Raw genomic sequence first — 15,350 nt, forward strand, 5'->3', positions numbered from 1 at the left:
TAAAATTAACTATCACAAGAGGTTAGTACGTGCAAAGGTGGAACAGTGGGTAGAGCATGGCTCATTTGGGCAAATAGTTTGGTATGGCTGACTGGCAATGAGGGCAGCAGAAGTTAAGTTGGAGCTTTAAGTGGGTGCCAGGCTATAAAGGAATTTGTAAATGTGCCTAGGAATTTGGTTTTATCCCAAAGACATTGTGGGGGCATTAACATATATTTAGCTAATCTATATTTTAGGAATAACCCAAAACACTTGGAGGCTATATGGTGGATGATTTGGAGTGGGGCAAAACAAGAAACAGGAAGACCAACTTGGTGGCAATTTCAGTCATGCCAGCAGCAAATGATGCAGGCCATCACCTCATTTAAACAAGGCAAATCGTCACTGCCTGTGTAAAACCATTAAGTATTTATGCTCTTGAGAAGGGTAGCTCATGGTGCCTTCTATTTATTTGTTTTATGCCTAACAGAATGTGGACTATAGATCGACCCTGGATAATTTCTTTAAAAGATAAATTTCTGATACTGATTTGTTTTATTCTCTTTTGCCTGTTTATCAATTGCATGTTTGAAAAACTAATTCTGCCCTTTTGAGGATTGCAATATGTTTCAGCTAGTGGATGTTTTAGTGTTTATACAACAATAAAAGCTGTGTTTCGCTTTATGCAAACTATATCTTAATATTGCTTCCATTAAGTAGCCCCAAACCAAAACCAAACAAACAAATGAACAAAGCATGTCCAACCATAAGTTTTTCTTTTGTGAAATCTTATAAATACAATTCTACTACTTCTGGATATGTTTTTTATAACCATGAGACTTTCTGTTCTGTTATATGTGATTCATACTTGTTGGGGGAAATTTTTAAAAAGGTGGAACTAGGAGTTGCAAATAGATAAGGGAGATTAAGTGGATAACAGAGAGGAACAGAGATTTTATAGTGGAACAGTGGGGCTATAGAACCTGTGTCAGGGGCGCTGATGGCATTGTTTGGGGCCTGGCTCTTTTAAACTCAGAAAGTGAGTGTAAACCACTGTGTCACATAGTCAGGAAGTCATTGGCTTTTTGGATAGATATCTGTTCTCCAAAGTAGGGTGTACTCTCACCAGAGGTGCCAAAACAACTCAGAGGATAAGGGAAGGATTTACTGGAATATTCGCTTTTGTATGAAATATTTCATATGGATTAACATTGACACCCTTACTCAGTTTGTATGTCAAATGGCCACGTGTCATAGATGGTATGCAAGGTACCCTGAGGGATTCCTGCAATGAACTAAAAATTGAAGCTACATAATGCAGTTGTAAGTGGACAGTAAGAGAATGTCATAAACTAGTAGGAGCTAGCCCAAGCTCTGTGTCAGCTACATTATAAGGCAAAAACAATGACTACTTAACAAGATCCGGTAAGACATTTGTAAAAACAAATTTAAGAAGGCTATTTGGAATATGGATTTATATCAAGTGTTTAAATAATAAAGCTTATCCCCAGGGTATGTCGTGACTTGCAATATTAGCTTATGATAGCGTGGTTACCTATCAACAGCCATTTTCTACCCACTCCATCTTTGCTGACAGAATTCTGATTTTGTTTGGGAAATCACTCTCCATGTAGCCATGTATAATAGGGATTCATTCCTGGTTTGTCTAAGTCAGCATTGGTGCTCTCACTCCTCTTATTGTTGACCATTTTACACATGAGCCTGTTCATGACCCGTTGCTTGCCAATGGATCTGGATTTAAAGTCTGCCAGGGAGCTTTTGGGAGAAGCTTTTTCAGTATAAAAGAGTTACATGATCGGAAAAGTGTCATATGACACTTATTTTGGCATTTTACAAAAATTCATTTATCTTAATATTCTTTAGATGCCCCTTTTGAGGTTTAAAAATATATATATTTGTACAGTAATACCATATGAATATAATCTGTTAATAAGTATGTGTACACTGGTAGTGTGTGCTTAAAACTTTTTTTTACTAATAGGGTGCTTGATCAAAAAAGTTTGACTTTTACCAGGATAGAGGGCCAGACACTGAAAAAATTGATCTTAAAAAGCATATTGTCTACTATAAAGAAAAAAATTATAAGCATCTTGTTGAATCTAAATGAAATGAAGTTTGGAAAATACTCTAATGAGAAAGTGGAGATTAATTACTCATTTAACATAAATTATTTCATTGAATAAATATTTCAAATATTTATTGACAAGAGCTGTTTTGGGCAATGAAGATACCATCAGTGAGGAAGAAGTCCTTGCTTTCGTGGACTTCACATTTTAGTGGTGAGTCGGGGAGACAGACAAAAACAAATAAATATATATGTCAGACATTGGTAAGTGCTAAGAAAATATTCAGGATAAGGGAAAGAGTAATAAGGGAAGGAATGCTGTTTTAGAAAGAGTGCTTTGGGAAGAACTTCCTGGTAAATTGGCATTTGCACAGAGATGTGAAAGAGTGAACCACGTGGAGGTCTAGGTGGGGAGGGTTCTAGTCAGAGGGAAAGCAAATCCAATGGCCCAGAGGCAGAAGCACACTTGGTATATTCTAGGAAAAGCAAAGGAACCATTTCACTGAGATGGGGAATACTGGAAGAAAAGTGAATTTGTGGGGAAGAAAATCAAATGTTCAACTTTGGATGTTATAACAGGTAGGAGTTATGATGGGCTGCTAGTAACAGAAACCCAAACTAAACACATAGGTTTTTTTTTTCTTTTCCTCTCTCATATAGAAAAAAAAAAATTGAAGGTAAGCAGACTGGGACTTTTGTGACTTAACAAAGTCATCAGAATCCCATGTTCTTCTTTACTATCCTTAGCATGTGGTTTCCATCTTCAGAGTCATCATATGGTCTAATGTGGCTGCTAGATCTCCAACTTTCACATCTGTGCTCCGGGAACAAAGTAGAATAATGGAAAGTAGGGCAAAAAGGACCCATGCCAGCTCTATGTAATTCTCTAGAGAGCTTGCTTATATGTCATTATTTACTCTGAATTGCTAAGGAGTCTAGGAAATGTTGTATTATAACTGGGCATATTGCTATCTAGAATAAAATTGGAGTCCTAAGGAAAGGGTGCTGATAGGTATTAGGAGAGCAACTAAGCAGCCTGTGCCGTTGTCCTACTAAATTTGGGGTGCCTACTAGATGTCCAAGTGGAAGAGTTAGGGAAGCAGTGTAGTATATCTTTGATACGTAAATTATTATCTACCTTTCCTTTATATTGCGTTATCTTTAATTTTACTGTATAAAATATTTATTAGATCTTTCATAGATTTATTGTGACCTTAGTCCCCCTAATTCTATTTTCCCTATTAAGGTTTTAATTTTCTCAACCCCAAATTCTTCTCGCACAGGAAGACAATTTATATAACTGAAGTGTGACTAATCATCTTAACTTTTATTTGCTTTTCTTTTTCTTATTTTTAGCCATGGCCCGAAGACGCTCTTGAACTTGTAGCTGTGAAATTCTTAGAAACACTGGAGCTTACTGAGGTTGAACGACGAGAGATAGTTCCAATCTGCAAACACTTTCACACTTCCATTATGCGTCTTTCAGAAAGGTTAATATTAATAAATTTTACAATAATGCCTTGTATTTTAAAGCATCTTTTTTTGTGAAACCCCCAAATTTTAATAGGATTTCTATGTCTTCTAAGTCTCTCCAATCATTTAATTAGTTAAGACTTGTAAGTAATAGAAAGCTACTTGATCTAGGTTTCACAAAGAGAGGAATTTATTACAAAGATACAGTGGTACCTTACAAAGTTTAAGGGAAAGAATACAGTTGGATCTTAGAAGTGACTGGAAGCAGGAGTTAAAAAGCCACCACAAACTCAGAAATGCTTTTTCTCTGTTTCTCATCCCTGTTTCTCTTGGGGCATCTGCTTTCTTCTTTCTCTTAACAGACTGAATTTTTTACTTACCAGTATATATGGAGGAAGCTAGCTGTCTGCCTCTAGATTCTCAATTTTACTTCTTGCAATTCCAGCTGTAGCAGAGACTGATTGGCTGTTTCCAGCTCTCTATTCCAAATTTATTCCAAAATATGATTAGCCTTGTTTGTGTCCAGTGCCCAACCCTGCTCTGATCTGCTGTGGTTATGCTGGCAGGTTTCACAGAACAAGCATTGCTCTTGGGGCACTGGTTGGAAGTTCTCAGACAAGGAGGGAGATGGTTGGTGGGCTGTGGATGCCTTAAAAGTATAAGTTTTACCTCTGTTCATCTCTGAGATCCTCATTTCAAAGGTGCTCATAGTATATTGCCAGAGTTTTACAGCCAGCTAACATGTTTGGCTTGGACAGTTAAAACCAATCAGTGGGCTCTAGTCTACATACTTGCTGTGAAACATCATTGTATCCATTGTTTTTATGTGTATGGGTAGTAGTCTTATATTTCTGGCCAAACCCCATTCAACCAACATGTGACATGTGTGCAAGGAATGATGACTCATTCTTGCTATGCTACCTGCAGTCCCCTTTCCTACTATACTTGTGTACAGTATCTTGGGTCTCTTAGATCCTCCTGGCATATGAAACATGTAAAAAGACCTACCTATATCTTTCTTGCTATAGTTCTCTTTTGAGACATATCTTTGTTGATTTGTGCTTTTTAACTACACCATTGCTGTTTGATATTTTGTAGACAAGAAATTAGGATATGGTTCTGTGTAAAATTCTAGGATTTTGTAAACTTCAAGTACTCAGCAGCTTCTGAATAAAATTAACCTTTATTCTTAAATGTTTGTTGTTAATGCTATGTCGAATTTACTTCTTACTTTGTAAAACCCATTACTTATAGTAAGATATGCTATCTGCCTCTCTTTTAGGTTCTTGCACGCGTTAGGACGACATAACTATGTTACTGCTACTTCTTACCTTGAACTTATTGCCTCATTTCGACAGCTTTTGACTAAGAGACAACAAGCTGTAATGGAAGCAAAACAGCGATATGTGAATGGACTTGACAAATTAGCTTTTGCTGAGTCTCAGGTAAATTTGAGGAGCTGCTCAAATGGTAATACATAATGGGAAATAGAAGAGCTATAATTTATTGAGAATATATTATGTGCCAGGTACTGTGTTATGTGCTTCATGTGCATTCCTTCAATCATTCCTCATAACAACTCCATGAGGTAGACACTTTTATGATCCTCATTTTACAGATGAGTAAAGTGAATTTTACAGAAGTTCACTGAGTTTCCCAGACCACACAGACTCAAATATACCCAGTTTTATTCTTAATTTTTTGGCATTTGGAGAGAATATAATGTCAGGGTTGACTTTTTATTGTAATAGCTGGTTAAATATAAGATTGGTTTTTTTTTAAATGAGTCAAGTGCTAGTAATACTTATTAGCATTATTTCAACATAAGCAACAGAGTGTTGGGGTGGTCTGGATGCACTGTATACCAGGCACATAGTATAATAGGGATAGCCCGAGCTGCCACCTTTTTTCTATCTGATTTTCTTCCACAACAACTGCATTCTTCCACTGCCCTGTCATACTCAAGGAAGATAAAGTCTTTTGTGAAGAAAACTGGCCACACTCTCATGGTTTTGTTTATCACGTAAAGAACTGGAAAAAAAAGAAGTTAAGGTTTTCTGTCCCCAATACCATATGATACATTTAAGTTTCAGTTTTATCTGTTTGGCTTCCGTAGCTATTATAGTTATGAAAACTAATGACAAATTGTCTACTTAGGTTGGTGAAATGAAAATAGAGCTTGTTCAGTTACAGCCCAAATTGGAGGAAGCTAAAATTGAAAATGCATATATGATGCAGGTAAAGTATCCTGAATTTTTAAAAACTGATGTCAGAGGACAATTGAAATATGTAAAATCAGCCTTGAAAATAAGCCTTAATTATTTTGCCACTAGATCTTAGGGATGATACCCTTTTCAGTTGACTCATTGGGTTCCATGTGGTTTCTGTTGTTTTTGAAGAGAGATGGGGAGCCCATTACCAAATTAGGTCACGTGTATTTACATTTCTCCTTATTTTATCCTTCAAAATGATATGTCAGTTTCCCTAATCTTCAAATATTCTTTTCTCTCTAGGATAGAGAAAGCATTAGGATGTTTAAGGAAATGTCTTTATTTTTTTCTTTCTTTTCTTTAGATTATTGAGATAGAATCTGCACAAGTGGAAGCAAAAAGAAAGTTTGTGAAATTTGATGAAGAAATAGCCAGTGGAAAGGCTGAAGAAGCCCAAGCTCTTAAAAATGAGTGTGAAAGTGATCTAGCTGAGGCGATTCCAGCTTTGGAAGCAGCTCTGTCTGCACTGGATACACTAAAGGCAAGGGTTTGAATTAGCTTGTGTTTCATCAACAAAGTAAAACTGCATACAGATACTTGGTTAATTCGGTGTAGTTCACTTTCAGTGGGTGGTATTATATTGTTTTTGTCCAGTCAAATGAAACTTGACTCTTAACAATTCCTTTTTGCTATACTGTTATCTTATATTTTTGCTTTTCATATATTATTTATAATTTTCATTCAGGATATTCCAGTGGGAATGGAATAATCTCCAAGAGGCCACAGTGGTTCTGTACATGGACCAGGAGGCATATGTTAAATAGAATGTCGAGCTACCTTTCTGCAGCCTTCTGGACATGCATGTACAGCAGAACCTAAAGATCATTTCCAGTATAGATATGGGTCACACCTGTCTGCATTACACTATGTTGTGTATGACTCTACAGGGTCTTTAGGCAAAACCAGAATAACCTCACCAAACAGAGCAGAGAGACCAGCTTCTTTTGACTAGGGAGGCCCAGTGTAGTATGGAAGTTCAGGATATTCAGACCCCATTCTTTGCCTTTTTTCCTAATCAATGCCCTAACTCAGGGGTCCCCAACCCCCAGGCCGCAGACCGCTACTGGTTCGCAGCCTGTTAGGAATGTGGCCGCACAGCCGGAGGTGAGCGGCGGGCAAGCGAAGCTTCATCTGCCGCTCTGCATCACTCGCATTACCGCCTGAACCATGGCTTGCAGTATCGCCTGAACCATCCCCCGGCCACCCTCCAACCCCCATCCGTGCAAAAATTGTCTTCCACGAAACCGGTCCCTGGTGCCAGAAAGTTTAGGGACCGCTACAACTTTCACATAAGCTACCTGACAAGATGGTGAGCTCAACCTATCAGTAATTCAGCATCTTTCAGGATCAAACTCTATATCTGATTTTCAGTTATATCAGACTTGTAGTTGTAAGACTTAAGATTGTGTTAGGGCATTTATATTTAGAAACTGTCACTGTGCTGTGAACCAGGAATTTAACCAGAATTTTAATATTGAAATTCTGAGCTTATTATTTTCTTCATGTCTGCTCTCTGTCACATTTAAAAGCCACATTCTACCCAGTAGTCTTTCTTCATTCTCTCCTTAGATGTTTATCACAGGAGCCAATCATTTTGACAAAGTTTGTTTTTAATAGACACTCCATTCTAGACGACCATGAGCATGAATTTAGGTAACTTTTATCACTGTGTACCATGGACTTTCAGTACTGCATCCTCTGATACTCACAGGATTCTTGATGCCTTTAAACACCACCAGTTCAAGTTATCAGTATCAGGTTTCCCTTTCAGTTGTTTGTACCCTTCCTAGTATCAAATACTGTATTATATAAAAGAGTTAAGGTTCAGTTGCAGAGAAGAGAATTGACTATTGTGTTAGCAAAGATTCTTTAGGGAATTTTATAAATAAATTACAGAATTCTTGGAAGAGCTAAGTAAATAGATTCTAGGCCGAGCTGCCAGGAATGACTCACAAAGCTAAACTGAGACACTAATCTACCAGAGGAATGATCCCTCTGAGCTGGAAGCCTGCAGAGCCTTCTTACAGAGCCATATTGCCTCCACCATAATCCATATCAGCAAAACAGATGCCTCGTGCCCTGCAAGTCTCCTCACTTATTCATTCTGAATTCTAGTATCACTCAAGTGATCTGATGGTAGGACCTAATGACCTCCCACAACTCTAGCTGCATGGGAAACTAAGATAAATTTTTAGCTTTCCAGCAATTGCAAGGGAAGTCAGAAGGATACTGGAGTGGATAATAACTAACTGAATCAATTGTGTCTGTCATAACAATATATACCTTTTTAGAAAATAAGTTTGGAATTGGAACTTACCTCTTCTTTCATTTTTGGTGGGTAAAGCTAACATGTAAGCAAATATAGAATTAAGTCTTTATTTAACTTAGGATTATTAACGTGGATTCCATGTGTGGGCTTGGCATGTGACTATATAAAAATTTTGTGCATGTGTGCAAAAATATTTTCTCTGGAAGATTCTTAGCTGTCACCATATTCTCATAAGGACCTATGAACTCTGAAACACTTGGGAACCATTGGTTTACTGTACTTAAGTTCTCTTTTGTTAATTCTTTCATAACCATGCAAAGCAAAAAACAATTATAGTTTCAAATGAAAATTTATGCTTTTATTATTCTCCAACATTATTTTTGAAACTCTCATTATTTAAAAGTAGGCTATTCTGAAGATACCCTGTTTTCTTTTTATTTAGCCAGCTGACATTACAATTGTGAAGTCAATGAAGAATCCTCCATCTGGTGTTAAACTAGTTATGGCAGCTGTTTGTGTTATGAAAGATATAAAACCAGAAAAAATTTCAGATCCTTCAGGAACTGGAGGCAAGGTAATAACTAGACACAGATTTATATCATATTCATGAATGTACAGAACACTTTACAGCAACTATTATCAAATTAAATGTCAACAGTACCCAGTTCAGGGAAGACATATTGTTTTCCAGATTATATGTATCCTAGATAAAGCTAAGGCAGTATAGCATCAGAAAAATGTAGTTCCAGTTGTTTCCATCTCCTTTTCTGTCTATGCAGAATTCCCCACTGTCATGGGGTGGGGTTGAATGAACAGTGAGACACCTGTGCTTTTCCAGCTAAGAGTCTCAAGAACGTGATATGGTTATATAGGTGTTGTTTCTGAGCATTCAAAAAATTCTGCTATTAAGCAGTACAGTGACATTGTTAAAAGCATTTGCTCTGGAGCCAGAATGTCTATATTCAGAACTTCTGACCCTCCTAGCAATGTGACCCTGGGGACAACGCTTAACCTCTGTGGAACTCCGTAAAAAGAGGACTGTCATAGTACCTGCCTCACAAAGTTAATGCAAGGATTAGATTAGTTAATACATATAAAGCTCTTACGTATAAGGCCTTATAAGCAGTAAGCTGTTTATAATAATAAATATTACACATTTATTACTAAATGTTAGCTGTTGTTATTACAATTATTATTCAAAGGTATCTCCCTTAAAAAAGATGGTGTAACATCTATCCTAAACTAAATTTATAGACTTATTTTGTTTTTAGGTTTTTACAATACCTAGGTTTGAATTCCTGAATTGGAGAATTGGGATTTTTTTTTTTTGGCCATTCTATCCTTTGTTGACATAATAAAGATAAAGAAAATAAATAGGCTCTTACCTTAACAAGTTATTCTCACTTACGCACACATAGATAGACATACACACACACACATACACCCCATCAGGCTTCTGAAATTAATAAAAAGAATGTGCAGCTACTTATTTAACACCTTTTATTAGCACAAGTACCATGTGCTTTATCTTATAACTGACAGAGCTGTGTATAATCTTGGTCTTTCTGCTTTCTCTTCTTTATTCCACTTGGGAAGTCTAGGTAGGTGAGGAGATTTTCTATAAGAAAAATATTTGCTACCTGTTTTAGTCCATTTGGGCTACTGTAACAAATTACCACAGATTGGGGTGGCTTATAAACAACAAAAATTTATTTCTCACACTTCTGGAGGCTGGGAAGTCCAAAATCAAGACTACAGTAGATTCAGTGTCTGTTGAGGGTTCACTTCCTGGTTTATAGACTACCATCTCTTTGTTGTGTCCTCACATAGTGGAAGGGTGAGGGACCTCTCTGAGGTCTATTTCTCAGACCAAAGACCACCTCCCAAAGACCCCACCTCCAAATACTATTACATTGGGGAGTAGGCTTCAGCATACGAATTTGGGGAAAGGACACAAACTTTCAGTCTATGGCATTACCTTTCTGGTTTGAAAGTCAAGATTAATGGAAAATAAAAGTTGAAATTAAAAAAATATATTTTCTTATATGAAAATTGTGATGGTGTTTATACCAGCTGCTTTTCTTAAGTTTTCTAAAGAGAAATAATCATATCTTTTGCCTTTTAATGTTTAATTTTTAATAATAAATTCAATATATAAGTTCATATACATATTTTAAATATTTGATATACTTAACATGTTCTCAGGGAGAGAAGTCTCTTTATTTCATTTCCAAGGAGATGTAGGTTTATATTTTGAAAGTACAGTGTATAGTTTCTCTGGATTAATATATCTTAAACCTCAAGAAGAAAAGTTTTATATCAAGCATATTTAATTGCACATCTAATAAGTTTCCATAAATTTTATTTATAGATATTAGATTACTGGGGACCTAGCAAAAAACTTCTGGGAGATATGAATTTCCTAAGAGATTTGAGAGAATATGACAAGGACAACATTCCGGTGAGTTTCATTGGATTTTTTCTACAAATGTAATTTTGCCAAGATGTATAAAATCTTTAACATTGGGCTTCCCTGGTGGCGCAGTGGTTGAGAATCTGCCTGCCAATGCAGGGGACACGGGTTCGAGCCCTGGTCTGGGAAGATCCCACATGCCACGGAGCAACTAGGCCCGTGAGCCACAACTACTGAGCCCGCGCGTCTGGAGCTTGTGCTCCTCAACAAGAGAGGCCACGACAGTGAGAGGCCCGCGCACCACGATGAAGAGTGGCCCCCACTTGCCACAACTTGAGAAAGCCCACGCACAGAAACGAAGACCCAACACAGCCAAAAATAAATAAATAATTAATTAATTAATAATTAAAAAAAAAATCTTTAACATTTTGCAATATTATATAAAATGTAAGAAGATAGTCTGTCTTTAGAATTAAGATAATAAATAAATGAATATTATATTTATTAATGACTATATTATGAATTCTCATAATACATAAAACCTCTCCTCTTTCAGACCATTAAAAGTCATTGAATAAATTACTGTTTTAGTGTATTATTGATATGAAAGAGTTCTCCAAGTGTCTTATATAGCTTATTTCTTAATAAATTGGATATACAAATTTGTGAGGTAAAAAAGTATAGTTGTTTTTCATCCAAACTTCTATTTATTTATGTTTAATTGTTCTTTTTCCTTGTTTCCATATGTTTTCCCAAACTACAAAAGTCTTTTAATTTTTTTGGAAGAAATATCTTGTTTCACTATCTGTAATAAGTTTGCATATTTTGCTCACAAATATGACTGCTACAATTATGCTTATTTTAAAAATATCTCAAAGTACTCACTTTGGTTTTTAAAGGCAACGTAACTTTTTTATATACTTTTTTTTACTGTGTATGATTAATTTTTCATCTATGGTTGCATGATATATGTTGAAATTTTAAGAGCTAAATCTTTGTTTTATAGGTGACTGTTATGCAGAAGATTCGTGGTGAATACTTAACGAACCCTGAATTTGATCCCCCTAAGGTTGCTAAAGCTTCCTCTGCAGCTGAGGGTCTGTGTAAATGGATCATGGCTATGGAAGTGTATGACAGAGTTGCAAAGGTATTTTGAGGATCAGCGCATCCATTTTGTGTTGAAATATTCCCATAAATTAAAATCTATGCCGATATTTACTAGTTAAGAAGTTTCTAAAAGTGATACCACAAAGAATTTGTCCTGCTGCAGCATAATCATCAGACATTAACTGAGTATCTAGTAGATGAAGAGAATACTTATGTGTGACATAACCTGTTTGGGACTAGTGTAAGTGAGAGCAGGGATGATCATTGGAATTGGCCAGACTGACCTATAGCTACAGGGACCTGGGGCAAAAGAGAATTAAGTTTTATGAGGGGACAGCAGAAGCAAAGAAAAATCCAGAACACCAAGAACAAAGTGGCAGATTAAAATCTTGATGCAAAGGTCAGAAGTAAGAAATTCCAGTAGGGTTAAGAGGCGGAGCGTGGAATCAAGCCATGGCATGCAGTGATAGGGAGTCTTTTTTGGAGTACCCACTGAGGCCAAATTCCTGGGAGAGCAGAGAATGGTTAAGAGCATTTTGTAAATTTGACTAGCAAAGGACCAAGGAAACACTGGCCTTGCCCTCAGGAGCTTGCAGAATTCAACCAAGGGGAGCAGGAAATATAAATAAAAATACCCATGGAAATACATGATAGCATGTGTTTAGAACAACCTCAGAGTATAGGATGAGTGATCAGACTGTAATGATTGAGAAGATATTCTTAATAAGGTGTATGTGCCTGTAGAGAGGTACAGACTGTGACCGTAAATTTCAGGGGAATAGACCTTTATACACCTGTTAAAGAAATAAAATTAATTTTTTTAAATACATTTACTTTATTTTTATTTATTTTTGGCTGTGTTGGGTCTTCATTGCTGCGCACAGGCTCTCTGTAGTTGCGGCGAGTGGGGGCTACTCTTCGTTGCGGTGCGCAGGCTTCTCACTGTGGTGGCTTCTCTTGTTGTGGCACGCAGCCTCAGTAGTTGTGGCTCATGGGCTCTAGAGTGCAGACTCAGCAGTTGTGGCGCACAGGCTTAGTTGCTCCGCGGCATGTGGGATCTTCCCAGACCAGGGCTCGAACCTGTGTCCCCTGCATTGGCAAGAGGATTCTTAACCACAGCGCCACCAGGGAAGCCCTAAAATTAATTTTAATGGATGTTCTTCCATTTGAACATCTTGTCCCTCCCCATAGTAATCTCAGCAGGTCGGCAAGCTCTCAACTCAGCTAATTTACACATGTGGAATCTTCTGGATCCTTTCTATAAAGCTGAGAATCTAAGGTATTCAGGTTCTTTTCTGACTTTCCACTCTACACCTCCACACTGCTATTTTAATTCTGATGCACCTGTCTCATGTTGTTATGGAGGGGTTGAAGGGAGATATCCAGCAAGGTCGTCTCCAAAGTCCAAAGTAGAAAATGGAGCTTCCTAATTCAATATCTGATCCTTTTTTTTTTGTCTGCGTTGGGTCTTGGTTGCTGTGTGCAGGCTTTCTCTAATTGTAGTGAGCGGGGGCTACTATTCGTTGCAGTGCACAGGCTTCTCATTGCAGTGGCTTCTCTTGTTGCGGGGCAGGGGCTCTAGGCACACAGGCTTCAGTAGTTGTGGCACGCAGGCTCGGTAGTTGTGGCTCCTGAGCTCTAGAGAGCAGACTCAGTAGTTGTGGCGCACGGGCTTAGTTGCTCTGTGGCATTTGGGATCTTCCCAGACCAGGGCTCGAACCTGTGTCCCCTGCATTGGCAGGAGGATTCTTAACCACTGCGCCACCAGGGAAGCCCCAATATCTGATTCTTTGCCTCACTCTTCCTCTTACCCTTCAGCTCATTCACGGCAATGTACCAGAAGACTTAGGTCTCCCTTCTTTCAAATGGACATATACTCTCTTTGGTCATCTTGTAAATTCCTTCTACTGGTGGCTTATAGTACACTCTGATCAAGTTGGCCAAACCCCATTCTTGATATATTGATACTAATGAGCATAATAAAATAAGAAATTTAGAAAATTCTTTTTCTCTCAACAAAGTGTCACTGTTCAAGATTTGTTGAGGAAAATTCAGTTTTGGTAGTGAAGCTGAACACCGAGACTTTATTTCTCTTTGTATTACTGCTACTGTCTTAATCCCCTCAAGGCAAATGTAAGCCTCAGCTGACTGGGAAGACATTGAGAATTTCCAAGCTGACTTGGAAATGCCAAAAAAAAAAAAAAGCACTTTCATGTATTTTTAAGCATTTGTAATTCCTGTTACATGTTTTTCTATTTCTTTTGCAGCAGTTGAATGGCAACTCCTCATTATTTTGAGATATTTTGCTATATATTATGCTATTCTTGCTACATATTATGACATTTTATTAGTCCAGAATAACTTGCCTATTTTTTTTTTTTTTTTTTTTTTTTTTTTTTTTTAATTTTGCTTGTGGCCTTTTTTCAAGTTTATTTGTTTATTTTTGCTGTATTGGGTCTTCGTTTCTGTGCGAGGGCTTTCTCTAGTTGCGGCAAGCGGGGGCCACTCTTCATCGCGGTGCGCAGGCCTTTCACTGTCGCGGCCTCTCTTGTTGCGGAGCACAGGCTCCAGACGCGCAGGCTCAGTAGTTGTGGCTCACGGGCCTAGTTGCTCCGCGGCATGTGGGATCTTCCCAGAGCAGGGCTCGAACCCGTGTCCCCTGCACTGGCAGGCGGATTCCCAACCACTGCGCCACCAGGGAAGCCCGTAACTTGCCTATTTTATAGGTAACAGTTTGCTAGTCCAGAATGATTTTATATATTTTATAAGACATAGAAATATATTTTACTTTATCTGCATATAAAAATATGATGTAAGATTTAAGGCATTTAAAATTTATATAATTTATTGTTATAAGTGATAAATGTATTTATAATCATAAATAAACATTTAAAATTCGTAATATCTATAAAGGATTATGTTGATTGTCAGTTTTATATAGTACACATTATAGCTGCATATATTGTTCCCAAACAGGTAGTGGCTCCTAAGAAAGCCCGCTTAACAGAAGCTCAGAAGTCCTTAGCTGAGACAATGGAGCTTTTGAATCAGAAGAGAGCAGAACTAGCAGAAGTAGAACATCATCTGGAAAATTTACAAGCAACATTTCTTGAGAAAACTGAAGAAAAGGCTCGTTTAGAAGACCAGGTGGAACTCTGTGCTAAGAAACTTGAAAGAGCCTCAAAACTAATTGGAGGACTAGGTGGAGAAAAATCAAGGTCAGATTTCTACTCCTTTTAACAATATTTTAAAATGTTGGGCTTGAATATGTGACTTTCTTTGGGTATTTATTATGATTATTGATTTTTAAATGGCTGGTTGAGATTGTGGGACTTTCTATAAAGCACCTGGCTAAGCTTCTCCTAACAGAATATCAATGTCAAGGATGGTGTTTGCAACTTGCTTTCAAATGTTAAAAAAGAGAGAGAGAGAGAAAGAAACAAATAAAGCAAATGATAATTTTTAAGTGGTGAGTGTGTGGGTGATCATTGTGCAATTCTTTCCAATTTTATGTATGTTAAAATTTTTCATAATAAAATGTTTGGGAGGGAGTAGTGGATATATGGTTCATTTTGTTAAATTTATTTCGGATAACTGACTTGATATAACAAAGCCAGTTAGCTTTATTTTAATCTATTTATTTGTACTGGCCAGCCAACTATCATAGTTATTAACTATATTTGTTGAATGAATAGCATGATAAAGTTACATACTTTTGACAATACTTTGTAGTGTAGATTAGATGGTTTTGGC

The 15,350-nt window shown here is 37.2% G+C and overlaps 1 protein-coding gene across 1 annotated transcript in view; it reads left to right on the forward strand.

Annotated features, from left to right (window-relative positions):
- The window catches only part of DNAH12 (dynein axonemal heavy chain 12), a 238,068-nt gene that overhangs the window by 165,883 nt on the left and 56,835 nt on the right, over window positions 1–15,350 (forward strand). Inside the window, exons 46-53 of the mRNA XM_082344611.1 lie at window positions 3,422–3,555; window positions 4,821–4,983; window positions 5,696–5,776; window positions 6,113–6,289; window positions 8,520–8,651; window positions 10,449–10,538; window positions 11,497–11,637; window positions 14,574–14,815. Of these exons, the coding sequence (XP_082200737.1) occupies window positions 3,422–3,555; window positions 4,821–4,983; window positions 5,696–5,776; window positions 6,113–6,289; window positions 8,520–8,651; window positions 10,449–10,538; window positions 11,497–11,637; window positions 14,574–14,815 (1,160 nt within the window). The remainder of the gene's footprint in view (window positions 1–3,421; window positions 3,556–4,820; window positions 4,984–5,695; window positions 5,777–6,112; window positions 6,290–8,519; window positions 8,652–10,448; window positions 10,539–11,496; window positions 11,638–14,573; window positions 14,816–15,350) is intronic.

The sequence above is a fragment of the Balaenoptera borealis genome (genome assembly GCF_965194805.1).
Source record: "Balaenoptera borealis genome assembly, chromosome: 12".
NCBI lineage: Eukaryota > Metazoa > Chordata > Mammalia > Artiodactyla > Balaenopteridae > Balaenoptera > Balaenoptera borealis.